The sequence below is a fragment of the Pholis gunnellus genome, assembly GCF_910591455.1.
Source record: "Pholis gunnellus genome assembly, chromosome: 15".
Taxonomy (NCBI): domain Eukaryota; kingdom Metazoa; phylum Chordata; class Actinopteri; order Perciformes; family Pholidae; genus Pholis; species Pholis gunnellus.
Window position 1 is genome coordinate 6668948 of NC_136542.1, and position 26918 is coordinate 6695865.

Below are 26918 nucleotides of genomic sequence, written 5' to 3' on the forward strand. Positions count from 1 at the left end.
GTCATGGCAACAAGCGAGTGCCAGGAGAGCTCATTGCCATGAAAGTTAAGTTATGACATGTAGGAATTTTCCAACCAGAAATAAAAAAATTTAAAAAAAACAGGCAAAAAGGCTGCAGGCAGTGTTGGGACGTACCCTCCTGCTGGAGACCTGCTCGTCGCGCACCAGCTCGTCCCCTCCTCCCCTCGGCAGGGAGGGCATCTCCCTCACCTCGCTCTTCCTCACCGTCCGTCTCCTCACTGTGTGGCTGTGTGGAAACAGAAAAAGGCGGGAATCCAAATGTTAAATTCAAGAGTCCAAGCTGTTCAAGTGTGCTTTTCCCAGAGAGAGCCGCGGTGTTTCCAAACGTTGTCCTTAAACGTTTGAGGAGAACCATTAAGCTCAAACAACCTTTGGGCAATGGCTGTTTCTGTTCCACCACTAATCTAAGCTTAAAAAAAAAAAAAACTGTCTCAGTCGCTGCTCTGAAATTAAAACAGTAATTCCAGTGTTCTTTCCTGCCAGCAGGTGTTTAGACAGTCAAATGTAAAAGCTTGAATAAATTGACAGGTTCCAGGTTGACTCACTGTTGTGTTACATCAACCAGGAACACAGAACAGGAAGATGGACTTTTATTTAACTGAAAACAACAACCACCAAAGCAATTGTGAAAATCCAACATGCATCCTTATATATAACATCAAGTCAAGATCACAGATAGGGAGAGAGAAAGAGGGAGTAGGGCAAAAGTAAATCCTATTAACTTCCAAGGGCAACATTCCTTTGCATTCAAGTGTGTACATCACAAGAGAGAGAGAGAGAGAGCGAGAGCGAGAGAGAGAGAGAAAAATAAATAATGGAAAAAGAAGAAAAAAAAGGAGTTGTCATTAATGGGCTACATGACGCTAAAGCCAGGAGGCAATTAGCTTAGCTTAACATAAAGATCAGACGCAGAGGGAACCAGATAGTCTGGCTCTGGGTAGCATGGGTATAACAGGAAAACCTCCGTTTAATACAACAAACATTAACAAAAGAGATTTAATGCGTTAACTGGTGAAATTTACAGTAGATGTGCCGTCAGATTTCTTTAACTTTGGACAGAGCCAGGCTAGGTGTTTCCCCTTGTTTCCTCTATTTATGCTAAGCTAACCTTTTCCTGGTTCTAGCTTCACATTTAGTATACAAGAGCGGTATTGATCTCCCCAACTAACAAGAAAGTGAATCATTGTATTTCCCTAAATGTAACACTATGTGTGAATATGTGAATCATTCTCGGCGTGTGTGTGCACTCGTGTGTGTGCACTCGTGTGTGTATTTGTTATTATTTCCGCTGTTCAAAAAGTAACATGGTGGAAACTCACACAAGGTGGTTCTCCACAAGGTCAATGTGACAATGTGGGTATACGTCTAAATGTGTCCGTTAGTGTTCACCATGTGTGCAAGTCTGTGTGGGAGTGTAAATCTATGTGTGTAGGCACCAACCTGCGCGACGGCAGCGGTATCCTCATGAAGGTCTTGTACGTCCTCAGCTCTCTGTGCAGCTCCATGAAATGTTTCTCCTTCCTCTTAACCACCCAGGTAAACTCACCGTGCTTCAGCTCAATCTTAAACACTGCCGGCAGAGACTACAGAAGCACACACACGCACATTGGGAGAGAGAGAGATGATGAGTTTAAGGTGTATATTATTATATAATACATAAAGAATTCAAGCAAGTTATTATAGGGATTTATCTGATGCGTTGATCCAGACCAACTCACAATTAACATCCTATCCCTATGTTTTCCAAAATGTTTTATTAAGTATTGCCGTAGCCATTGCGTGCAGTACCTTGTTGACACTCCTTTGGTGCGACAGGTTGAAGCGGTCCTGTGCGGTGGTGAATCTCTCCACCTCTAGTATCCGGGCAGTAATGGGCACAGTGGGAAGGTAGACCTTAGCGTTGGCCTCCTTAAAGCCCACTGTGGCATACACCGCTGAAAATGGGATACGACAGTCCCCTAGGAGGAAGAGAGAGGCGGGTGGTTGGCAAGTTTTGTTTGTGAATGTAGGAGTTGTTCAGGCTTCTTTAGGAGCGAGTAGGATGCCTCGCTGAAAACTCTGCCTTTGTTCAAGATCTCTACTTTGCAGTGTTAGGTCAAATGTTTTGGTTTATGCTCCGGTAAAGTTTGTGAGATCTACATTATGTAAAGGAAAAATCCACCCTCATACTCACTGTTAGACACCAGTTTGAAGACTGACCGGTTGAAGTATTTCCTTTTTTGTCAATTTTCCACACTGACATTTGAGCCTTTTTCCCTTTTCTAGTGTTCCTACATTTCCCAGGGGCAATCACATACTCAATACTGTGGGCTTATTTGGTCATATGAGCCTTACTCACAAATGACGAATCTGGTTCATAGTCTGCCAAGTTAAGTTTTCTGGAAATGTAATCTCTTGAGGATTTTGCATAATCTGGAATAACTGACCTTTGAATTGTTATAATATTTCTCATTCTTGGGTGAAACGATGGTGAATATCACAGACAGGAAATATGCAAACAAACACACACCTAAGTAGTTTCCATCGTAGTCGTTCTCCTCTGCCTCCCCCATGTCCAGCTCTCTGGTATCCAGGCTCTCCACAAGGTCTGCCATCGTGATGCCGTCGTGTGCGTCCGGAGCGGCTGCGGCGTCAGACACCTCAGAGTTCACCAGGTTGAGGCTACTGGTAGTCGGTGGCGCTTTACCCAGCATGCTCAGCAGTTAGCCCCCGGAGCAGGGCGAGCCTAGAGGAGAGGAGAGATTAAAATTCAAATTAAAAACATCATAAACTGTGGAATAAATGGAAATGTGAGAGTGCGTGGGTTTGTATGACTTTGCCTATGTTGTAACTGCTTCCTGAGTGCACGTACATTACCACCAAGAGTCATTTGACTGTTAACCTTCCATTATATACTGAACATGACTTCTTACACAACACCCTCATGTTCTATTATAAGAGTCCCATGAGGACAACAAATATGAAGGCGCTTTAAGAAACAGATACACTACTATACATGTAGACACAGCTGGAGCAGGTCTAAAAGGTCACATGCAGCCGGCAACCACTCCAGACACAGCAACACTAGGATGAAAATACACACAACTGAGCAGGCCTGAAAGTTAACTCGTCCGGTGACTGGAATAAGCCGGTGAACTGATATCTGGTGCAGAATTACCCGCAAGTGTTCAACTGGCTTGATCTAGTTGCTGCATTCATTGCATGCGATTCATTTGAATGCTCGTAAAAAACTGTTTCGTACCCTGTTGGGGAAGCATCTGCGTGTGTTGTGTTTCTCCACCTGTCTGCATGTTCTTACCGTGTCCTCGTAGACAAACTACGGTGTTGATCATCTTTCCCTGGAGTCATACATCTTCTTTGGATTCAAATCTATTCGGTATTCTGTCTGTTACTTCAGAGACATTCCTCAGAACTGACCGACTCCAATCCAGTTAATGACTAACTTTCGGACTGACTTCAGTTGTTCATTACTGACACACAATGAATCAGCTCATGACCTCTTCCCCATCCCGATCATATAATCATATGTGATGACATATGTGTACTGACTGCACAAACTATATTTTGCGTTACTTCCTCATAGAAGATACTGGGTAGAGGTTCAGTCCATTGCTGCTGCTCAATATTAATGGCTTAATATTTGTGACAAATGTTCTGATTTCCATGTATTACACACTGGTCTTTGCATCAGTTTCATAAAAGAAATCCAAAATTCAAGTCAAAATCAGTCAATGCTCGATTGAAGAGTAAATGAAAAAGACGAAGAGCATTTTTGCCATTTAAAGATTTTTATGCAACCGACACAAAACCATTGGAAGTTTGAGATCCAGGTCAAGACTTATGATAATAAAAGCCAATATTATAAGACTTTGGCACTAATATCCAATACAGCTTATTTATTTAGTGATCTATCAGTGACATTATATATCCAAAAATGTCAATAACTTGTAAATATTACATATTCTCTCATATGGGCTCTTTGGACCTATAGGACTCTTTTCCAATTTTAACTGACATGTTCTTTAGTTCAATGTACATTGTTTCGTTAAGTTTTAACACGTACATATTCAGCATTATTTATAAGATGAAATAAAATAAAATAAAGTTTATTTTCAAAAGAAAATAACAATTACCTCATCCACATTATAATACACTAGGTTAGAACTATTACAAATAAAGGGAAGGTGTTGCGGTAAACCACAGGATTGACACATAAATTGACGTGACATCACGTCTGACATCATGCACGCACGCACACCCACACACAATTATTAGCAGCTTCACCAGGGCAGCGGTGGCCCACTGTAGGTGTCCTGCAGACCAGCACCTTATGAGGAGAAAAAAGTCCCATCTAATCCACTGCTACATTTCTTTCTTTGATTGAAGTTCGACTGTGCCAGCCTTACCAAATATTACTTTATAGTTGGTGGTATTTTGTCAACGCCGTGCCTGGGAATTAATAACTGTATTAATAACTGACGAAACAATGTTGTTGATGTGAATTGTTGTGCAAGACACCACACTGAGTACAACCTGACGAAGCTTGGCATCACAAACACACACACACACACACACACACACACACACACACACACGCCTCCAGCATGTGAATTTTTTAAAACAGACATGCACAAACACCTGTGCAGCCACGCTCATACATGACTCAAAGATTAAACACAGCATACATGCACGTATGCAGTCAACATACAAATGTCATAGGGTGACTTATGGACAAATAGTTGCAGCACATGTTGGGCTTCATATTGTCATGTTTGTGAATGTTGAGCAAACAAATATGGACAAAGTGTGCTCAGTTCTCTGTTTTCGTTCCACCATTACCTCACCAATGTGCAACGCCGAAAACACAGGTTTCATTTTGTACAATAAACACTTATTCAGATGCCAAAAAAACCTGTTAGACCTGTTAGGAAAATGAGCCTGCCACACTACTGCTCCAACTTCAGCTTCATCCCAAAAGCGGTCATCTGCAAAATACTGCTATACAGAGACAGGATACGGCAGGGTGTGGAGAATAACAGCACTGCAGGATACTGTCAAGAACAAGAAACACCCGAAAACAAAGACCCACACACACACACACACACACACACACACACACACAAAACACCACCAAGCAGTGTGCTTAGTCATCTGAGACGACCCCATACACAGGTGGCACTTTAACAAACCTCCCTTTGAGTGTAGAAAAGAACCGGACACAGGGGGAGATGGGAAGAAAGGAAAGGAGAGAAAGAGAGCAGTTGACTCAGCAGAAAAGAATCTGAAAAGATATTTCATAAAAAGACAGTTTTAGTAGGATTGGAGTTTATGGTTATTTCCTGCACTGCTGTACATTTGTCTGTGCTCGACCATGTTGAATTTCCCTCGAATTACTTTGACAAAAATGCTGCCTGCTGTATTTCAGGTTAGTACTCCAAACGACGAAGTTCACAAAGAAATGTTGTATTTGGCTTGAAGTAATAAGATGAGAGAGCAGGGAGCGGCCCGCTATCTCATCCCAGCTCACAGTGATCCAAAAAGGATCCAAAAAGGATCCAAAAAGGATCCAAAGAGGATCTGTTAATATGAAAAGATGAGCAGAACGTCACTAAAAGTGTTGACGTCTGACAGCACTCTGATAAAAGCAGACAGTCAACTAAATAAACACCTTCTTGGACAAGAAACAAAAGGGTTTACTGGAGATTTACAGAGATAGCAGTCACACAGCTGTGAGACAGAACAATCAGAAGTATTGTGACGGTCTAGCATTAAGTCACTGACACCAGTTAAAAGAAAAACAGCAAACACAGAAAGTGTCTGTTTTTCTTCTTGGTCTACGGTCAACAGGGAGGAGCAGCACTAAGGGATGAGGTTTTGGTGATTCATCGGATTTCTGCACAGTTTTCTCTGACGCGTGTTGGCATGGGAACAACACACACACACACACACACACACACACACACACACACACACACACACACAAAAAAGACATAGAGGTTTGCGTTAAAGAAATACTTCACCCTCAAAATGATCATTTTATACATTAATTACTGACCCAGCGTCATCTTGAATTCTTAAAGACATTTGTTTTTTTAAATCGCATGCCTTCACGGTGAACGAAGAATAAAAAATAAAAAACCCTTTTTCGGGTTCTTCGTTCACCGTGGAGGCATGTGGGAAAAACTACATTTCCTTCGCAAATTCAAGGCAACACACGGTGAGTAATTGATTTACAAATGGTCATTTTGTAGGTGATGCACTGACTAGATTCATCTCCTAAAATAATCTGCCTATAACGCCGAAATCTAACATTCCCCATATCTATCCAAGCTTAACATTAATCTGAACCGATAAAACCCAGCCTGAGAATACACCCTGCTCAAGTGAGAAACAGGTAGATTTGCACTTCTTTCCCTGCAAACTGCTAAATTCTTCTGTTTGGAGCTAAAAACTGCTCGAGACAAGTCAATAACACGTGAACACGTACTACGGCAGATAACAGCTTGAAAGTGTTTATGACCACTCCACTGAACAAGAGCCAACACGCTCACACATTCAGAAGAGTCACCAGCAGCCACCAGTTGCCTGCAGTGTCGGCATGTCTGTGTTTCCTGTTGTCTCTGAATTCCGTCATTCATCCAATCATCTCTCATTCAGCTATTTTTCCTTAATAAGGAAGATTCCCTGTTATTTTACAGGACTTCATTATAATCACTGACGTTATCTGCTGATTCTAAATCATGGTCAGCATCAATAATTCGGATATTGCACACAGGTAAGAATGGTGTCCGAAGTAGCCCATCTGCAAAGTATATAGCCCAGATACCTGAAAGACAATTCAAAGACGTCAATGCAACTAGAGCTGGACTTCTTTCGCGCGTGACAAATTGCTATCACGTCACCTGACCGGTCATTTCTTAGGCTAGCCGCCGCATTTAGCAAGCTTGTCGTCAGAGGTAGGAGCCCAGGCTGTAAACATGGAATGGCATCTTTAAAGGGTGCACAGAATTATGAGCAGACTGAGAGACTGTATCTGAGAACAGCACGAGGACCAGTATGCGTAACTATCAATGAGACAGCTGACCATTGTGAAGAGTTCTCAACACTACACTACAACAACACAACTAGTTGCGGTAAGAACCACACACCGGCACCATCTTTGACACAAATACAAAGCTACCAGCAGAATGATTGTAAAATGGATTGGACAACAAGACTGAGCAGTGGGTCCGTATATTCAAATATAAATACAGTGGAAAAGTCAAGCGCAGAATGAACGCTTATGTCTGCCTGGCTATCACACCTTTTGGTTAGGGATCTTTTTGGTTACACAACAAAAGGTTAATGCAGAAATATGTTTTGTTTTTGCAGTTTTTAGATCTTAATTATGAATTCCTTAATCCAACCTTCCTGTCTCCATGACACCGCCATGTTTCACATTTGGCCCACTTATCTTTGGTCGAACAACTGAATGAATATCAAAATATTAATACATGCAAGTTAGATATGATATCAAAATCCAACACATTTTTGTGTTGGATTCATTCTTCAAGGAAAAAAAAGACAAGATCACACGGTTGTGTCTTTCCACCATATATACCTGTAAAATCAATTCCTAAAACAAAGACAAAGCAACACAATGTTTATCAAAATGTCCTCAACAAAAAGTGAAGTTGTTTAAAACATCTGGTGTCTAGACATACAAGACATATCAATGTCATTGTGGCGGCTGCAACTAGCCAAACCATAAACCAGTCATAGTGAATCACTATTTAAATCATGATGCAAGACATGAAGACGCTTGTTTTGATTGACTTTATATTTCTAGACTGAGTGCACGCAATCAGATAATATTAAGTTACGGTTGATAAAAGCGTTAACTTTCCGGTCAGGGTTTAGCAGCCGACCATCCTTCTGGCTAAAGACTGAGCAGCTGCATCACAAGTCCCTATAGATTAGCCTGGACAATTGGACTGTACCATTCTACAACAGCAACAGGGGTGTTGCCAGGAGCCTTTACATCTGCACCACAGCGGAGGAATGTCTTCACACCCCTGCAATTATCTGTGGACTGGCCAGCGCAGTATATATATATCACGCAGTTAGGAGGTGGGGAGGCAGTGTCCCTTTGTCAGAAGAGCACTCACTATGTTGTTTTAAACTAAGTTCTGTGTAATTATGGTGTACTTAGACTTTAGTGCAATTATGTTACGTTTTTATAGTTATTCTGATTAGTCACTTTGGCTTGATTTTGTTACCCATCCTAATGATTGTAAATACTTTAGTTGAATAACATTTTTCCCCACTTTCCACTTCTCCCAGCTTCATGCGTAGCCTGGTCCCTCACAGTCATTAACATCAACAAGGCCCACTGGTGGTTGTGTTTTTTTTGTGCGTGTGTGTGTGTGTAGCATGCATTCTTGTATTCCAGAAGTATTTATGACAGTAACCACATGCTTGACCCACACAGAGGTTAACTGCAGAGGGGCTTGGTATGCTGCATGTGGTTTGAACGTCTGCATGTGTGGTATCAGATGTCAAACATTTGCATGCGCACACATACGCGCGAAAGCACTTGGTCACGGTATTCGATGTCTACAGTTACGCGACCTGATGGAAGAGCGGAGAGATGACGTGAACACGAGGGAGTTATCTCTCTCCTACATTCCATGCCCACTTCCTGCTTCCTGTCCTGTTGTCATGGAGATAGTTTCAACAGCCAGCGAGCTGTGCTTGTATATAAATATCTACAGAAGCCGCCAAGAGCGTCCGCCTCGCCCTCCACGCGCTAGCATCCCTCTCAAATGTCAATTAGTTGGAATCAATGCGTTGATGAAGAAATACAAGAACGTTGAGTGGGAGAAGAACTGTGGAGGTTTAGAGAGAGATTATGAATTTCAACATGTGACACATATGGGACATTGAGTCCCTCACGCTGCACCACAGAGCCACTAAGAACATATATTGGTACGCCTTTCATGCAGAGACCAGCCTTCATTAATTCTACTAAAACCAAATCCATCACTGAGGATGTGATATTTCACTCAGATGTAGAGCAAGACTCTTGGGATAAACGCATATGTCCCGCTGGAGAACGGTGAACCTGTGATCCTAGTTTCTAAGAAGGTTTACAAGATCAAACTAATGGTTTTACTGACATAACTAATATCATCAAACTATATTATCTATAATATAATTCAATTCTTCTTCTTTGGGGGCCAAAACTATTTCAAATGTAAATAGTACATCTGGTATTTGAATTATACTGTTTTCTAAATATCTGTTAAAATACTTATTATTGAAGGACAGAAGAAAACCATTAATATCACAGGTGATATTATATATGTATTGATTTCAATGATATATATATATATATATATATATATATATATATATATATATATATCCACACACACACGTTATTTATTAAATATTAGACTACTGACTTTTAATGACTCACCAACGTGGCTACCAAAGGTTGTCCTTAATGATTCATTATTAACTTATAAATGGGGGCTTGTTAGATAGTGGTACGAAAAGTTGAACAATGACACATTAATATTAATAAAATTAATAAATTACACATTAATCCACAGTCAATACTGTGTTCAACATGCACTCAATTCATTCATCTCTCACACTCTATTCATGTCTCTCCGAGAAGCTGGGCTAGGTGAGTTTGTTTTAGTCCAATGTGCATTTACAGTTAATTTTGTTCCAGCTGCCCCACTGATATTTATCAGCATTGCCCTCTGAGGTTTTAAAAAATGAAAGATGAGACATGCTCTAGTTGAGGTTTTTGTAGCAGAATCTTGTTAGCCACCGCGTTCCCGTAGCAGTGCAAGGACCGCACGGACACATGAGGGGGAACATGGGAATGAAGACGAGGTCACGCTGGCCGCATCTACTCAAAAGTAGTCAGGAAGTTGTGTATCTTGCAAAAGTTGGATGCACTGCCAAACGTCTGTGAGCCGAGGGCTCCACATGTACAATGCTCATGCATGCCGTCATAAGGCTGGATCTCGCCATGCTGTGGCCACTGCTGAGAGTTGAGTTGCGCTCACTGCATGAGACCTCCACCTAAATCCTGAAGGCTTTGAACATGGAAATAGTGGTGGTGTCCTCACCCAGAGCTGGGTGGAGAATGTTTATAGTTCCAATATGCTCAAACAAAAATATTTCCTTGTTCTGCTTTGGGGCGTCCTGGTGGTAGAGACGTCAGCACGTACAAGTTGTTTTCTCATGTCTTCTCCTTTTTATCTCCCTCTTAAGGATGTGATCAAGATGTTTGGGACACAATAGTAAAACTAGCCTGTTCACTTTGGAAACAGCGGGTGGTAATGTAACTTGCATTAGTGTTTGCAACTTGTAAATGTGTGGTTCATTTCCTCATTCCCCTTGGCCAAAACGAAGAAGTAATATGATTTTACATTGCAGCTACAATAAAGTTGTTTTGCAACACCACCAGTAAACCATTTCATACAGACATTCAGTTATCCCTCCGGTAGCAATGATCCGGAGCAAAATTAAGTTAAAAAATATAAAAATGTGTCACTAAAACATTTTGTTCAACACTTTTAAAGAGTTGAATCCATTTAATGGCCCAGCAATGCAACACAATCTGAATAGAATACATCAGTAAATGCATCGTGTAAACTATTTGGACATTGTTATATCACACTGGCCTAAATACTAATAGTCATATTTGGGTGTTTCAGGGGAAAATGGTAAATCACTGGCTCAAGTTGAATTAGACATGACAGGCTGGAGAAAGTGAAGACAGCAACAACAAGTTACTGCACCTTATCACAACGTTGTGGAAAGCACCTTAACATTCCTATAACCGTATAAGCAGACTTTTCCTTGTTATAGGTGTGACCGTGTGACACAATGACCAACGATTCATTTGAAGTCATAACTGCTCTTCATCACCTCTAAGCCAGACTTCTTTAGCAGTGAACCACAGCTGCCTAATTATCCCATCCGTATCGGTGTATTCATAAAATGTTGTCATGGCCGCTTCTATCATCCAGAAAGTGTCACGAACTGAATTCGTGCCCATTTTAAATGGCAGCTGAAACGCCTACTTTTGTGCCTCTACGCTAGGTTTTCCTGCAATTTCTGTTCGAAAAGTGTCAAATTGTTGAAGGGAACACTGGAGGCGGGCTGAGCATCTACAGTACAGTATGTCAATATCAGCAGAGGTGCTGTCGCTGACTAGGCCATCGAGTGCTCGGGAGAATAGATAACTTGTGAAATGCATCATCTATTCCTGGACGTGTGATTATAAGCTTGACATTTCAAAAAAAAAGTACTGGCAAACACATGAATGATTTAAATCATTGTCAAAATATCAAACATATATGTAAACACCAACTTTGAGTAGTAGACTACCACTCACATACTGTACTTACATACACACATACAATAAAGATACAACCTCAACCTAGCTTGGCATTCACACATTGAGTGGTGCCAAGCTCCTCGTGGCGCAGATGGTACAAAGAAAGAGAGAGAGAGAGAGAGAGAGAGAGAGAAGAGAGAGAAGATGGAGGGAGGAAGGGAGAGAGAAGCAACGAGAGAGGTCTGTAACACCTCTCTGTCTCTGCCCACACGAAAGCTGCCTATTATCTAATCCTTCACACCATAGAGAGGGGGACAGGGGGTGGTCAGAGAGGCAGAGAAAGCAAGACATACAGGAGATGCCAGAAAAAGAGAGGCCACAAAGTCATCAGCACTGGAGTAGCGTTCTGCTGGCAGTAACACAAGGGATCATTGTACTGAAGGAGAGATGGAGCCTCTCTCTCTCTCTCTCTCTCGCTCTCACTCAGCCCTACCACAGCCTAGAAATGACCAAACTATAAACTTGTGCCCTGACCACTGAAGTGACTATCTCACCATGATTACAGGAGTGGGACAGAAAAGTATAGAGGACATTTGGGCTCTTGACTGAAAGGGTCGGTTCACCCAAATGTCCATCTCCAGAGGTATCTAGCCATGGTTGTTGAGATGGTGAATTATAAAAAAAGAAAAAATTCAACAGCATGTCTTTTCAGAAACAATGTCGCAGTTATCCCACAAACCAGGCTGTGAAGAGGTCTCACCTGAACTTTTTTAACAAACAAATAGTCCCTATTAAAACTGTTTTGTCTTCTACAGTCTGTCTTCAGCAGTAAAGCAATGCTGTCAATATAACATCAACTAGATGAGAACCTGTGAGGGACCATTGAGAAAGTACATGTCGAACCACACACACACCCTTCCAGTATCAGCTATACGAGCAGTGTTGTGATGCAGTCTGGTTGTTGCCCAAGCATAAATATAACGTTTAAATCATCCATACATTTTTAAGACTGCGGGTGGAATCTCAAACGGGGTTTGTGGGATGGGTTTCACCACATGCCAGGAGCATACCAGCCTGTATTCCACATCTGGAATAAATTTACAGTATACTAAATCTGCCTGCCAGGCTAAAAAAAAACACTTCAAATCCTTCCAATCCTTCCGAGAAGATGAAAAGAACTGCAATAACTCTGGTCACATAACTGTCTGTCTTGTGGACTAAAATGCTCCCACTGTCCAGATTAATGATTGATATCACCGAGCAAGATAGAATCCCATGGTATGGGTCGATACAGATAAACACAAACGCACACGCTTAACTGAGGCAGGAGAAACTGGCACCACAACGGAGAAAAGTATTGAGGTCATCCTTGTGCTACTGCCCGTGCAAAAGGAAGACTTCTGAATGCCAGAGGTCAGCACCATGTGTATTCAGTTACAAAGACAACAGAAGAAGAGAGAGGAGACAAGAGAGTCGGGTGGGGTGATATGGGCGAGCAGCGGAGAAAGAAAAGCTAAATATCTCCAGCGTTCCCATGACATTCCAGCTGCAGCAACTAACTTCAACAACAGGGTGTCAGAAAGAAGGGGGGGGGGGGGGGCAGCAGCAGCACACACACACACACCTGTGCAGTCTTCCACAGCAGGTAACACACAACTTGACACCATCAACTGGAGGACCAGGGAACTCATATCCACACCCACCCCGAGCCAAGAATAACAGACACAGCTGCACCGTGCCATGTTAAATACATATTTGCTATGACCCCTGATGCAGACGTGCATAACGACAACCTCAAGCATGCTACATTCTCCTACATGATCCCACTGACAACCCAAACCCAAGGAGTGTCACAGAGACGCGTATCCCCCCCCCCCCACCCCACCCCCAGCCCATGGACGCAAATAGAACTGAGCTGACATAGAGACAAGCAGAGGGAGACATTACCAACCTGCTCTCTTTGTGGGCGTGCAGCCCACATGTTGGACAGTCCGATCAATCCACCTGGCTTCACTGACTGGAACGGCAACACTTAAGATCCGGTCTCCAGCTGAGCAAACAAAGAACCGTACAACAGCAGCAGCAGACAGCTAGTCCAGTGCTCACTTCTGCTATGTAACTCAGTAAGAGTGGCTCAGAAAAAAAACTAACAGGGCAACTCACTCCAACTCCTCAGTGAGGGAGGGGTCTGTGAAACTCTGGACCAATCACAGGCAAGGGGTTCCTCCCACAGACTTCTCTTATTGGATAGGGGGAAAAAAAAGTTCTGGACTTTTAGTGAAGTAGGAGGAGTCCTCTAGTGGAGGAAATACTGACACCGGTTCTGCCTACTCTCATCATTTCACACACACTTTCTTTCTCTCTTTCTCTTTCTCATATATATGTATGTGTGTGTGTGTGGGTCTATCAATCCACCTCTGTGCATTTGTGAACATGTCTATACCTCTGCCTTTGCATGTGTGTGGGTTGGGTCTTTTTTAAGCCTTTATTGATCTGCATACATGACAAAACAATTCACCACTTCAAACACAAATGGTAAAAATCGATTGTGCTCTTAAGTTAAAAAAAAGAACATTTGGCTTGCTGAACAGCAAACATGAGATGTAGTTGTGCATACCTGTGTGTATACATACATGTGTGTTCCCCTGCTATCATGTAATTTATATTGCAAAACCGTTCATTCGTTTGGCCCAAATAAATACTCCTACACATCCAACCGTGTAAGTACGATATTAAATCAGATCTCTTCCTCCATCTTGTGGAGGAAGGGATGCACTGCCTCCCTCACAATCCAAACACAAACACATTGCTGCCAAATGTGTTTGTTAATCTTCATGACATGGACTTTACCCCGTACTCCACTACCACACCCTGGAAGCATAGTTCAGACAAAATGACACCCAAAACAATCCCAGTATTTTACTTACTTTACCAGACACACCCCAGAACGTTCGAACCACAGGGAATTAGGACAGAAACAGTCAAGTGGAAAAAATGTATGTACATAAGACACAGCAATAAAATCATAAAACATATCAAACACAAAATATTTATTGCAGGAAACTACAGGAGACCACAACACACAGTTCACAGCCATTAAAAGACCAAACAGGAAAAGCTCTCCTGACACTGAAATACAGCCGTAACATTTCAGTGAAAATACCCATTGTTGCTGTTATTACCTCCAGTTGTCCCAGAAACAGTCCAATTTTCTCCGCGTAAATAGAGGTTATTTCAGCATGTTGTTTGGCTATTATCATCATTACCACACTTGTTAAGAGCGTAGGCCCACTGAAATGTTGTTAGATTACACAATACAGATGTCCGAGGTTCAGAGGTTTTTCCTGAATATTACAAAAAGGCCAAATACACACTTTTGCATGCGCAAACACACACACACACACACACACACACACACACACACACAATACTGTCAGGACAGACATATTGTATCACCCCAGAATACATACCAGATGTGATGAAAAGGTCTCACAGAGGCTGACAGACACAAGACTCCTGACAAGTGTCCTGCTTATAGGTGTTCTTTTCACTAGGATCTCTCCCGTTCTCTCTTCCTCTATTTATTCATGTCTCTCTCTCTCTCTCTCTCTCTCTCTCTCTCTCTCTCTCTCTCTCTCTCTCGCATCATGATTCAGTGGTCATAAACACAATGGTATCTGCTGGTAAACAGCGCAAAGGGCAGACAGATAACAATATTTGAAACATGAGAATCACATCAGTGCAACTCTAAACGAGGAGATTCACGGTTGAAATTGGTCATTTGCTTCACCAGTTAGGCCTCAGCCCATTCAGAAAATAGGCAACAACAAGGTTTGTCAATCTTTCTTATTAAGTCTGACTTTGTGGAGATAGCAGGGTGTTCCTTCTGGACAACCCCAAAAGCCAAAAACGCAGTATAGTGTTAACTATACACGACGATCTAACTGTACCATATTATGCCATGTGTAATTTAGAGGTAAAAATAAAAGCATGGAACTGAGCCAACCAATTGAGTTTGCTATGCCATAAAATAAACCTTTAGCTAAGTCTAATCAAAATGGAGATGAAGCGCCACATGATAAATTTGTCCTGCTAAAATGTAACTAGCCTAGCTTAGCAGAGTGTCACTAACTGCTGTCTGACCTCTGACTCTAGTAAATGTACATGATCTAATGTGGTTACACATTGAAGAGCATGAACAATATCAAAGAAACAAGGACACAGGCTACTTTGGACAATGGCCTCAATGAATTCCTTGCTTCCTTGCATCTTTGACATTGTCCAAACACTGAATGTTTCTCAATCTTGTTTTTTAAAGTCAGTGACAATGAGGGCAAATTGGAGCCTTGAATTAAATCTGGACTTCAGATTGACTAGAATGCCATTGATGTCTTTGCAACGAAATTATAAGATTTGATCTGTGCACTGTGCAGCTCCGAGATATCAAGCATCAAAGATTTGAACCCAGCAGGCCAAAACTGTACTTTCTAAACCTTTACCCCTAATGGCTCTTTTTAATTATTCAATATGCAGGTCATTTAAAGGAGCAAAAGCCAGATAGGATCTCATTATTTTATGCTGATGACAAATTGAACCTTGTGGGTAAAAATATATTTTGTTACTCACCTTGCAGAATCAGCTCAAAGACAGACTACCATTTAGAAAGGTCACCCTTCCTCTTTATATGATCTCTGCCAGACTTGGTGGTAAGCAGATCCTTGACCCCCAGGCATCACTGCACTAAAGCACCTGTAGGTGGCGTTGCAGCACTGGGCTGACTGTAGTTGCCCCCCCCCCCTCATCATCACCCTCCCTTGAGTAGCGCCACTGCACCTGTATATGATGTTTGGCACACTGGGAGTCAGGATTCACACACTGGATACGCACCGTTGCTGGAGGAGCAGATTTGGAAAACCGGGATACATTTCTTCATCACTCTCCACTACTTTATTCTACTTAAATTCTTTGTGGTCCCACTTGCGATAATGTTGACAATGCGTCGTTCCATCCTGGTGCTTGTGACTTTTATAAAACTGTCTCCGTTCCATCGTACAACATTTGTTTTCACTGTGGTTATTTTTAATCCGTTTGTGTTCGGCCGAGTTTGAGCTCCGGTGCCCTTTCCAGGACAGATGTTGACCGCTGCTGCCGCATCGTTACGACCTTGACTGTGACTAACCATCACATGCTGTCCGGAACAGCTCGTCTACCGATCAACTGTTTTGTTTTTGTCTGACGCGCAAACAGAGACGCGCTACTGGTGATGGGAACTCTTTGGGACTCTTTGGCGCATGAAGGATTCTCATGTTTCATTTCATCCAAAGCACGCAGCTGCTGGTGGCTCTTACTGACAGAAAGGACGCGGGACACAACTTGTCATTAAGTTTTTTTGTGTAAATATATTTTAAAAATATATTTTTGGATGACAGGTGTCTGTCCTTTGTTTTTCTGCTGCATCTGTTTCGATTGGAATACATCTTCGCATTCATTTCGGTAGGTGATGTGTAACTCACAAATATCCAGCATGTAATTTGTTTTGTTCCCAACACGTCTACTCTTCTTTTGAACAAGTGCTTTCAGCACAAAACATTGTTGGACCACTTTGGAGTGCGTGTTGCACATGAAGTGGATGATTCGGATCGACCTACAATAGCCTCCTGTTTGTGTAAACCTCTGGAGAGGATCGACTCTCTGCTCCCTGAGGAATCTCAGAAGTTCCCTGTCCGCTCAGAACTGTGACTCGTGTTCACCTTCACTGTAAACAGGATTTTACGAAAGATGCAAAGCGGATCTTGATTTTACGCACGGCTGCCAACCTTTCACGATCATCTCCGCAGCCGATGATGGGAGAAAGGGGCAGCGCTAAGGGCCGTGAGAAGTCCCGGACCTGGGGTGCCTAGCAGCCAGGGCCAGGCGCGGCCCCTTGAATAACCGCGCAACGACAGCATGCCCCCTTGGCCCAATCTCTCGGAGTGCTTCTCCCATAACTGCAGCTGGGAGGAGACCCACAACGCCACGGGGATCGCTGACTTTGGCCTGCATCCTCTCAATTACTACTCTATCCCTCTCCTCACGGTCATCACCGTCGCCTGCGCTATGCTGTTTCCAGTCGGGGTGACCGGGAATGTCATGACCATTTTGGTGGTCAGTAAGTACCGGGACATGCGCACTACTACCAACCTGTACCTGTGTAGCATGGCCGTATCAGACCTGCTCATCTTCCTCTGTATGCCACTGGACCTCTACCGGATGTGGAGGTACAGGCCCTGGCGGTTAGGGGCCGTGCTCTGTAAGCTCTTTCAGTTCGTGTCAGAGTCATCCACCTACTCCACCATTCTGAGCATCACCGCGCTGTCAGTGGAGCGCTACCTGGCGATCTGCTTCCCGCTGCGTGCCAAGGCCCTGGTTACCAAAAGGCGGGTGCGTGCTCTCATTCTTATACTGTGGACAGTGTCACTATTCAGCGCTGGACCCGTGTTTGTCATGGTGGGAGTGGAGCGTGACAGCATGTGGCCAAATTTCAGTTTGGGAATCAATGAGACTGACTTTTCCCTGGAGGACACCCGGGAGTGTAAGATGACGCACTACGCAGTGGAGTCGGGCCTGATGGGTGCCATGGTGTGGTTGAACTCTGTTTTCTTCTTCATACCGGTCTTCTGCCTCACAGTGGTCTACAGCCTCATAGGCCGCCGGTTGTGGCAGAGAAATAGAGAGACAAGCATCAGCTCCCGTGTGTCTCACCGGGACAAAAGCAACAGGCAGACCATCAAGATGCTTGGTAAGTGTGCAGAGCGCGCAGATTACGCACACGCATACTATCTTTATTTGTAAAACAGAAGACGTTAACAACTATATTTAAGCTTGTTTGCAATTTGAATAATTGTCTGCACTCTCCTCTCTCCACCCCACCCTCTCATTTTCACTATTCACTCATCTTCTTCCTCTCCTGCTCCAGTGGTGGTGGTGGTGGCCTTCGTCCTGTGCTGGTTGCCGTTCCATGTGGGTCGCTACGTGCACTTTCGCTCTCTGGACGCGCCGTCCCCGCTGCTATCTGTGTTGTCCGAATACTGCAATTTGGTGTCTGTGGTTCTCTTCTACCTGAGTGCCACCATCAACCCCATCCTCTATAACACCATGTCCTGGAAATACCGGGGCGCAGCTGCGCGCCTCTTTGGCCTGGCCGACAGTCAGCCGCCACGAGGCCGTACAGCCAGCAGCATGAAGGGAGACGGCTCGAACGGATGGACGGAATCCACAGTCAGCTTCTAAATGTGTGACTGTCAAAGTGTCTGGATATGATTTGAAAAAAACTACCAGTCATAAATTGATAAACACTGAGTCATTATTTCTGTCAGGCCGAAGTAAAACATCTCTGATCATGTGAGCGCCCCTTGGACTAAAAAAAAAAAACTGTAAGAGAAAAGCGCGAGCCACAAAAAGCTTACAATCCTCTGTACACTTTGTCTACATGCATCAATAGAACTTCATTTTCTTGTTGGATTATTTCAGCAAGTGCCCGCTCATTCAAAAGCATGACTGGTGGAGTGCTAAATACACAGCCTGATGAGCTTATATTGATCCAAATGTGAACAACACGTGGGCGCGCATGCCCGTATACACGCACACATATAGATATAATAGACTACAATTGCCTTATATTGTATTCATACTCTGGATGACAAAGAAACCACTGTAGAACTTGTGGCACTGCTCTGTACTCCTTCACAGAGGGGCAGCAGTGCAGTGACTGTGTGTGTGTGTGTGTGTGAAAGAGAGAGAGAGAGAGAGAGAGAGAGAGAGACTATTTGCATGTGTGTGTTGTATGCCAGGTGTCATGTTTTTGATGTGATTATCTGTAAATTGTTAGAGAGAGAGAAGATTTCACTTGTATTCATTTTTGACATGCTGAATGCCGTCTTGTAAATGCAAGTCCAAGCTGTGTTGATGCTGCCAAGAAGAGCCAATGGTGTTTGAGGTTAGAGTCCCTGAAATGAAGACAGTTGATGTTCCTGTAGCTTTGTGCAGCACAGAAGTGCAGAGTTTGGTTCATGGGAGCCACAAAGCAAGTAGATTTGTTTGTGAATTTACAGAATGCATAATTATGTCTACATTTTTTGTAATTATACCGCATTATTGTTAAATGATCAACATCATTCAAGCCGCAGGTCCTTGCTACTTACAAGAGGAGTGTTTGATAAGATATCATTCAATTAGGTATCAGTTTGGTGCATTAGATAAAGAAAACTGATTGGTGAGACTGTAAAAAAAAATCCTCATTTGAGTGGCCATAAATGCCTCAGCTTTCTGAATCTCGTGAACTTTGCACCATTGAAACGTTGTTCATTTCAGCCATCTCAGGTGTGCTGATGTCAGTTAACTTCATACCACATACAGCACAGGGCCTTTTCTGTTTATTACAGCTGTGTGGGTACAGGATCCAATCATACAACACATGTAGCACATTTGTCTGATTTGACAACTTTTCTTATGCTTCTTGAAGCAATCTTGAAACAACGTGCACCCTGGGAAGTGATGAAAACCGTAGTTTAAGTAGCTTTTTTATTTTTCCCCCACTCACACCTTCAGTCAGCCTAATGTATTAGCTGTCCTGTGGAGTCTTCTGTGGCATGAAAGTGTTCAGTGTGGTGAAATCAAAAAGGCTCTATGTAATTTATGGTATGTATGTCTCACTCGTCTTGTTTCTTGATTTGCCAAAAGCTAGATTTTAAATCGCTTCAAATAAAAGGATTGCATGGGTGCCCAGTGGAAATTGTTTTCATGGGTGACTTAACCGTGCATGATGGTGTGTAAACCAAAACAGAACCATTCAAATATGCCAAAGGTGCCAACCTATACAACACTATTCTACAAGAATATCTTTTTTAAATATCTTTTTCTTTAAATATGTTTTAGATGGAAAAGTAATAGAATTTTGTAAAATGTATCATGCATTCCTTTTAGACAAAGAGGATCAGTGAACCGTCTAGAAGTGATGATATTGTGCTTGCTTTAACTTGTAAATAGATGCTTTGTAATGCTTTACACTCAGATGGTTTTAGCAGTCCAAATCACCGCAGCAGCCTCCACTAATCTGCACTGGATTTCAAAACGTGGCCTCCGGGCTCTGAAGAATGTATCTCTGTCAAAAAAAGAAATTCTGACTGTACATACTGATGTCATGACAAACTATTTATTAATCAACAGGATGTATAATTCAAACAGTAAAAGTTGATTCATATTTTTCTTTTTTGAAGATGTCTGTAAACATCTACTGGGTGATGTATCTGTCGATGATGAAGTCTTGTTAAAGTAAAAAAGGAAAAACTCACTTCCTCTTTGCTTTGCTTTTTTTGACAATATATGTATTCTTTACACAAACCGGCACACAATTGATCAGGTAGCAATTTGTCTTCAACAGGTATGAGATGCAAGTTGCAAACCAAGAGGATCGTGAAATAAACAAACCACTTAACATTAACCTTCCACATTAGACATCATTGAAGTGAAAACCAAACCGCTCAGTGTGGAAAGACGCGTGCTGCACCTTGACAAGGCCTGTGCTCTTTTCCCCCCCATGTGTTCCTGTTATACCCCATTACCTGATGCAAGTCTCTGTGGGGAGTAACACCAGTCAGTCGACTGCAGTCTTAACACAGAGAAGCAGCAGTGTAATCTTTCTCATCCCAGCTGGCATCGTACTGTGGCTACAAGGCACAGCACCTCTCCATCACCTAAGATAGCTTCAAAGACAGCAGGCTCTGCCCTCAGATGCCACACACAGAACTCAAAGGGCCCCTCGTTTGAGGCGACATCCGGTACCTGATAAAAACACATGGAGTGTCTGCAAAACCCACGCTGAAAAAATAATTAAGGCTGACTCGTAGAAGATGGTTAGTGGGTGGATGATTGGTGAGGAGAGGGAGAGGTGTGAAAGAACAGGAGCGAGAGATCCCTCTTCAAAGCAATTGCGCGATGAAAATGGACAATAAAACAAAAGGTGACAGAAGAGAGGTTTAATCAATGAGTCAGACATCATGAGTTTATTTAGGTGTGGGCTGTGCAGAGGAGAGTAAATAAATTACCTTGAGACAAACAGAGGGAGGCTGTGATTGAAGAGGAGTTCATGTCTATCTCATCAGTGTGTGCCTGTACTGTAAATATAGTATTGACTTGATTTGGTAAACCAGCGGGTGCAGGTTAGGACAACTTATTGCCACTTGCATGTGCATATGCACCCTCGAGAAAGCCGACATTAATTTGGTGAATGGATTTAGCAAAGTGCTGGCCTGAGCAGACTTGACATCTATTGGAGAGTCTGTGGTGGTGCAGAATCACAGAGGTGCACTATTGGGAGTACAGACACGGATATATATCTGGAGCAACCTTCTGATGGTGACAGAACATCCTGCACTAAGCATCCATTCAAACAAGACTGGAAGACAAAATGGAGCTAGATGAAAAGTCAAGGGATCACTTAAGGTTCTACATCTCATCCTGAAGGGTACAAGTATATCTGTACTCAATTTCATCGAAATCCATCAACAATTCTTGAAACATTCCACCTAAAAGCACAAATGCTCACCTCATGATGACACGAAAGGAAATGTTAAAGGGATCCCCAGAGTCCGTAGGCTTCATCCTCTGGGGACCACGAATGTCTCTACAATATTTTATTGCAATCCATCCAATAGTTGCTCAAATATTTCAGTCTGAACTTAAGTGGCCCAAGTATACCAACCGTGCAAATGTCATCTCTGTAGCCTTGGATAAAAAAAATAACGTGTTGTTTGTGTATGCTATGGTGATGATTCTGGTAAAACGTGTGACAGGTTGTGCTCTTCATTGTCCTGTAGCTATCTATCAAGCTATTAAATTGCAGACTTGTGCCCTAACTGTGATTACACAGCCGCAGTAGTACATTACATTCTCCTTTGGGTTTTGCCTCCAAACAGCAGCTGATTGGATTTTTAGTTCTTGGTAAACTTTAGGTAATACTGTTGGCTGCTTCAAAGAAAGCAGAATTGATACATCCGACACCACAGATCATATAGAAACCGTTGAAACAATTATATAAATATATATATATATACATGCATATAATTTGATCTGCATGTAACCCATCCTAAGCATTTCGGAGTAGTGGGCTGCTATGAACTTGGGATTCAACGTCTTGCTCCAGTCCACTTTGACAAGTGAAAGGAAGGAGTCTATCAAACTGTCCACCTGATGGTTACAATTATATCATATTTCTTCATTTAAATTGTGCTTTTTGGCCAGTAATTCACACACTACCAAAACCCTGATGCCTTCCGAGTGCTTTACCCTTCAACTTTAAATCGTACTACATTTTACTGTCTGGTAGAGCGAGTTACCGCATGGCCACTGCTTACAGTGCACTTCTCAAGAACAAGGGTTTCTTGTCCTATTGCTGTATGACAGTTTAACTGAGGAAAGACAAGGGTATGCTAGTGGAAAAGTGTTGCTCTGCTACCGCCTATTTAATTGTTCACTTTTGACACCACTGTTCGCAAACCCGTGCGAAATGCTCACACCAAGAGGTCAAAGACCATTATTCCCCTGTTGTCCTCGTGTCGCTGAAGGATGAGGGGAATTGCAGAGCAGCAGACTCTCTCTGGTCGCCCCTCGCTGACAGCAGTTGACGGTCGTGAGTGTGATTTACTCTTCTCGACTATCGAAGTCACGGGAGAGTAAATCTGGCTCCGACACTTCTACACAGCGATAGTCCATTTAAGCTGGACCATCAGTGAAACGGAGTGTGACAAAAGATAAAACTACCTTTAATTACATATACGAGTCCCTCTGACATTTAAGATGTCATCCACTTGAAGAATTACAACTGTTTTGAGACATAATTCAGACTATTCATCATGAGTTAAACCTCTATACTATAAATCTTGGTTACTACTCAGCTGTGTTCAACAGTAGATAAAAGGTGTATCTGATGAATCTTGAAGATAAAAATCAATACTGCTGTAGTGCACAACAGTAAATGTCGGCGGAACATACCGTTAGTTTGTGTACCAAACATCTCGTGTGACACAGTATCTTTATCTGTAGAAAAGTTAACCATAAAAAAGCATGAGACCATGCACAGAACTATACATAGAGCCATGTATACGTGTATAAGTGCTGATGAATAATGACACACACAATAAAACATACAGGTGCTACAAAGTCAGAAAAGAAAATCAAAACATTTATTGGGCATAAATATATTATATATACGCTACCGATACAGTTACGTCTTACATACATAGGGTAGTATTTGCAAAAATCTATACATTAAAATTGATATGGCAGTTTCTTTTATATAATGCATATGAAAATGTCTAACATTTACAATACAAGAAGAAATGCATGAATTTCTTTTTTTTTTCTCAATTCGTAGACCATGACAACATTGGAATGTTTGTTTTTAAATCGTGAGGTAAAAATATGTTTCTTTTTTTTTTGTCTCGCTTAAAAAATAGTTAAATACCTGTGAGTGTCTGTTTGTCAAATCGCCAAATTCTCAGTCAAAATTCTCTACTTACTCTAAAACGTACAAAAAAAAAAAAAAAAAGGAAAGAAGAAAATCAATTGATCAGAAGGCACAGACGTGGGGTTGCTGGGCAAAAAAAAAAAGAAAAAAAAAGGTCTCTCATTCTTGACATACAAGCCAAATGTGCAGGAGCTGCAAGGTGTGGGGTGAAGGGGCGGGGTTTCTTTAAAATCACCAGCATTAAAAAAAAAAGAAAAAAGCACATAAAGGGAGTACCCTGCCCAGGAACACACAGCCTCAACAGTTAACACTGTGTTAACCTCGGACTGTACAACACTAACGTGACTAGCCTGAGCTCGGACAAAGACCTCTGCTCTCCCGTTGGAGCATTTACGGCCTGAAATGTGGAAAAAGGGGGGCTGTGAGTGGGCGACATTACATGAAGGGTTTCAAAACGGGACAACTCGCATATCGACTACAAGCAACAGGCTGGGCGCACACACCGAGAGCACGTCTGAGAGAGGAAAACCGTACTCCCTATGAACTGTACTTCCTTTGTTGCCGTAGTTTTGCATTCTACAGGCAGCAGGGTGCCATCCAAAAAGGCACAGAACCATGCTCCAGTAATGCCAATGTCACAGTGACGCCAACGACAGAATAATGCCAATGAATGTAACAGACGGCGTTGGCAGTAGTGTTTGGAACAGAGCGATGGACCTCGCGTTTCCCCCCCCCGCTCATATTCACCTCATCAAGACTAATGCTCGGCATAAAAAAAGTGCTTCAACTCTGTTAGTCAAAATGTATTACCATCTCATTCTATAGCTCTATAGATATCTCTGTATATCATCTCTTAGCAAAATACTGGATACAAAATACTAACTACTGCTATACCAGCACTAGCCTGAACAAGGAATCGGTAAAATTATTATTGTCATCATCTGCCAGAAATCATCGCATGATTGTTTTTGCCTTTTTTTTTTTTTACCTTTCAGTGTGAAATCAGGTTGTGTTAAAAACTCTCATTTGAAAGGGGCTACATTTCAAAATGGCACATTTTGCTTTACAAAACAAAATAATAAAAGATAATATGAAAAGAAGCATAATCACAGATCAAGTTAATGTTTTTTTTTTTTTTTTCTTTTGAGAGAATAATAATAACAATAATAATCGTAATGCTGTGTCGTTACAGAAGAACATCACAGAACCCTTTTAGATGACTGCAAACGCAACATCTAGTGGACACGAGAAGCCTGCACTTTGGCAATCACACAGTAGAAAGATATCAGAAGCTTCATTATAACACTACTCAGAAAAAAAAAAAGCCAAAGGCAGCGACGTTTATCCCAATACAGATGACTCGAACGGACCCTAAGGCCTTGCTTTGCTACATGTCTCTCTAAGCATTACAAGAACTGCTCGGCTGTGCACGGCCGCAACAGGAGATGAAAAACAAAATACATTTGGTTACATGTTTTTAAACGGCAATGATAACTGCAATGCATGGACTGATGAGCTACAGGTTCCCAACAGCTGTAAGAGAAATACTTAAAGGGTTACTGAGATAAGGAATGCTGGCCTTAATCATACAATCTAACATACATCAATTTAAAAAAAAAAGAAAGAAAAAAAAAACATGCTACAAGGAAAAAAATTAGTATATAACTACACTTGTCTCTTAATCTTTAAACAATAAATAAATGAAGATTGCACTGTAATTGGCATGTAAAGTACTGTATGCAAATATATAGTATAAATAAAACCTAGAAAAGAACTCTACCTTAACTTTCCCATCCACTTTGGCAAAGGTTTGTTGAGCTAGTAAACCAATTTGCTTACCGACACATACAGGAGCAAGGCACAGCATTGACAGAGGACAAGATACAGCATCAAAAAAAATGAAAGAAACGGATAGAAGCGAGGGAGGAAGACGGAGAGAAACGGAGGAAGGACAGGCTAATAGGATGACAACGATGACAGCGATGGGGATGACAGGGTTAGATCTCCCCTCTGTAAGGCATTATCCCTGAGGTACGTTACAGGCTGCCAATCAGAGCTGTCCGACGGCGCTAAACTACTGCCCCGCCACTCCTCCATACCCCCGTTCCCACCCAATCCTTCCCCTGCATCCCACCTGACAATTGTAGACATGTCACACATTAATCAAGCAGGTCAGGGTGACTTCTTTGGATCATCAGGGTATGTATTGGGCTGTACCTTGGCTTTGTTTTTTCGGGTTGGGATGAAAGGGGGTTCAGGAGTCAGGCGGGGAGGTCAGGGGGTGTTAGAATGCCCTGTTCTGTTGAGTTGTGTTCTGTCAAAGGCTTGTTTGGTTAGTGAACATTAGTTCAAGTCTCCAGAGAACATGTCCGTCTGAGGAGAGACCGCAGACTTGCTACTGCTCTGATTACATGTCAATAAAGCACCTTTTAATTGAGAGAGAGAGAGAGAGAGACAGAGAGAGAGAGAGAGAGAGAGAGAGAGAGGTGCATGGGCAGGAAAATGGGATGGATCGAAAGCAAGAGAAGAGCAGCCAGAGCAAACGGTAATTACAGATCATTATGGGCAGGGGAGGAGAAAAGAGGAGAAGAGTCTTCAAATGTATCGATTCACAGACTAGCTGGAAGGAGAAACTACAGCTTCAGCACTGCTCTGGCTGGCGGCTGGCTAAATTCCAGGGAGGGTGGGGGGGGGGGGGGGTAAAGCTCAAGCTAACTCCTAATGGCTTTCCTGGTTAACACACAGAGCTCTGAGAAGCGCGGCTAGCTGGCAGGCTGTTAGCACCTCTGGGTCTAGCGGGTTCAACGCTACTAAAGCTACAGATAAATAGGCTGGAGCAATGGTGCTTGAGATGGTAGAATGCGCGGAAGGGCCGTCCGAGGGGGGCCAATCAAGTGCTGAGCCCAACCCTTTCCTGTTAAGTTGCAGCCGATCACAACCCCAGCCCGGCTTCCTAAACGCTAGAGCCAGTTCATGCCCAACATTTCATATTCTGATCAGAGACCAGTGTTAAAGGGCTCCTTCGAGCTACTTAACTGACCGCAGAGCTGC

At 42.5% G+C, this 26918-nt stretch overlaps 2 protein-coding genes across 2 annotated transcripts in view; one reads left to right on the forward strand and one right to left on the reverse strand.

Moving 5' to 3' along the window:
* Nucleotides 1–13475, reverse strand: part of pld1a (phospholipase D1a) — a 29796-nt gene extending 16321 nt beyond the window's left edge. Inside the window, exons 1-5 of the mRNA XM_079174624.1 lie at nt 13317–13475; nt 2531–2746; nt 1810–1979; nt 1462–1604; nt 136–247 (exon numbers count right to left, since the gene is read on the reverse strand). Of these exons, the coding sequence (XP_079030750.1) occupies nt 136–247; nt 1462–1604; nt 1810–1979; nt 2531–2714 (609 nt within the window). The 5' untranslated portion in view covers nt 2715–2746; nt 13317–13475. The remainder of the gene's footprint in view (nt 1–135; nt 248–1461; nt 1605–1809; nt 1980–2530; nt 2747–13316) is intronic.
* A 3836-nt stretch (nt 13476–17311) lies between these two features.
* Nucleotides 17312–18634, forward strand: ghsra (growth hormone secretagogue receptor a; the record flags this gene model as incomplete). The annotated part of the gene is made up of 2 exons (XM_079174894.1): nt 17312–18143; nt 18321–18634. 2 exons carry the CDS (start codon nt 17312–17314, stop codon nt 18632–18634), a joined length of 1146 nt encoding a protein of 381 aa, XP_079031020.1.
* Nucleotides 18635–26918: the final 8284 nt, after the last annotated feature.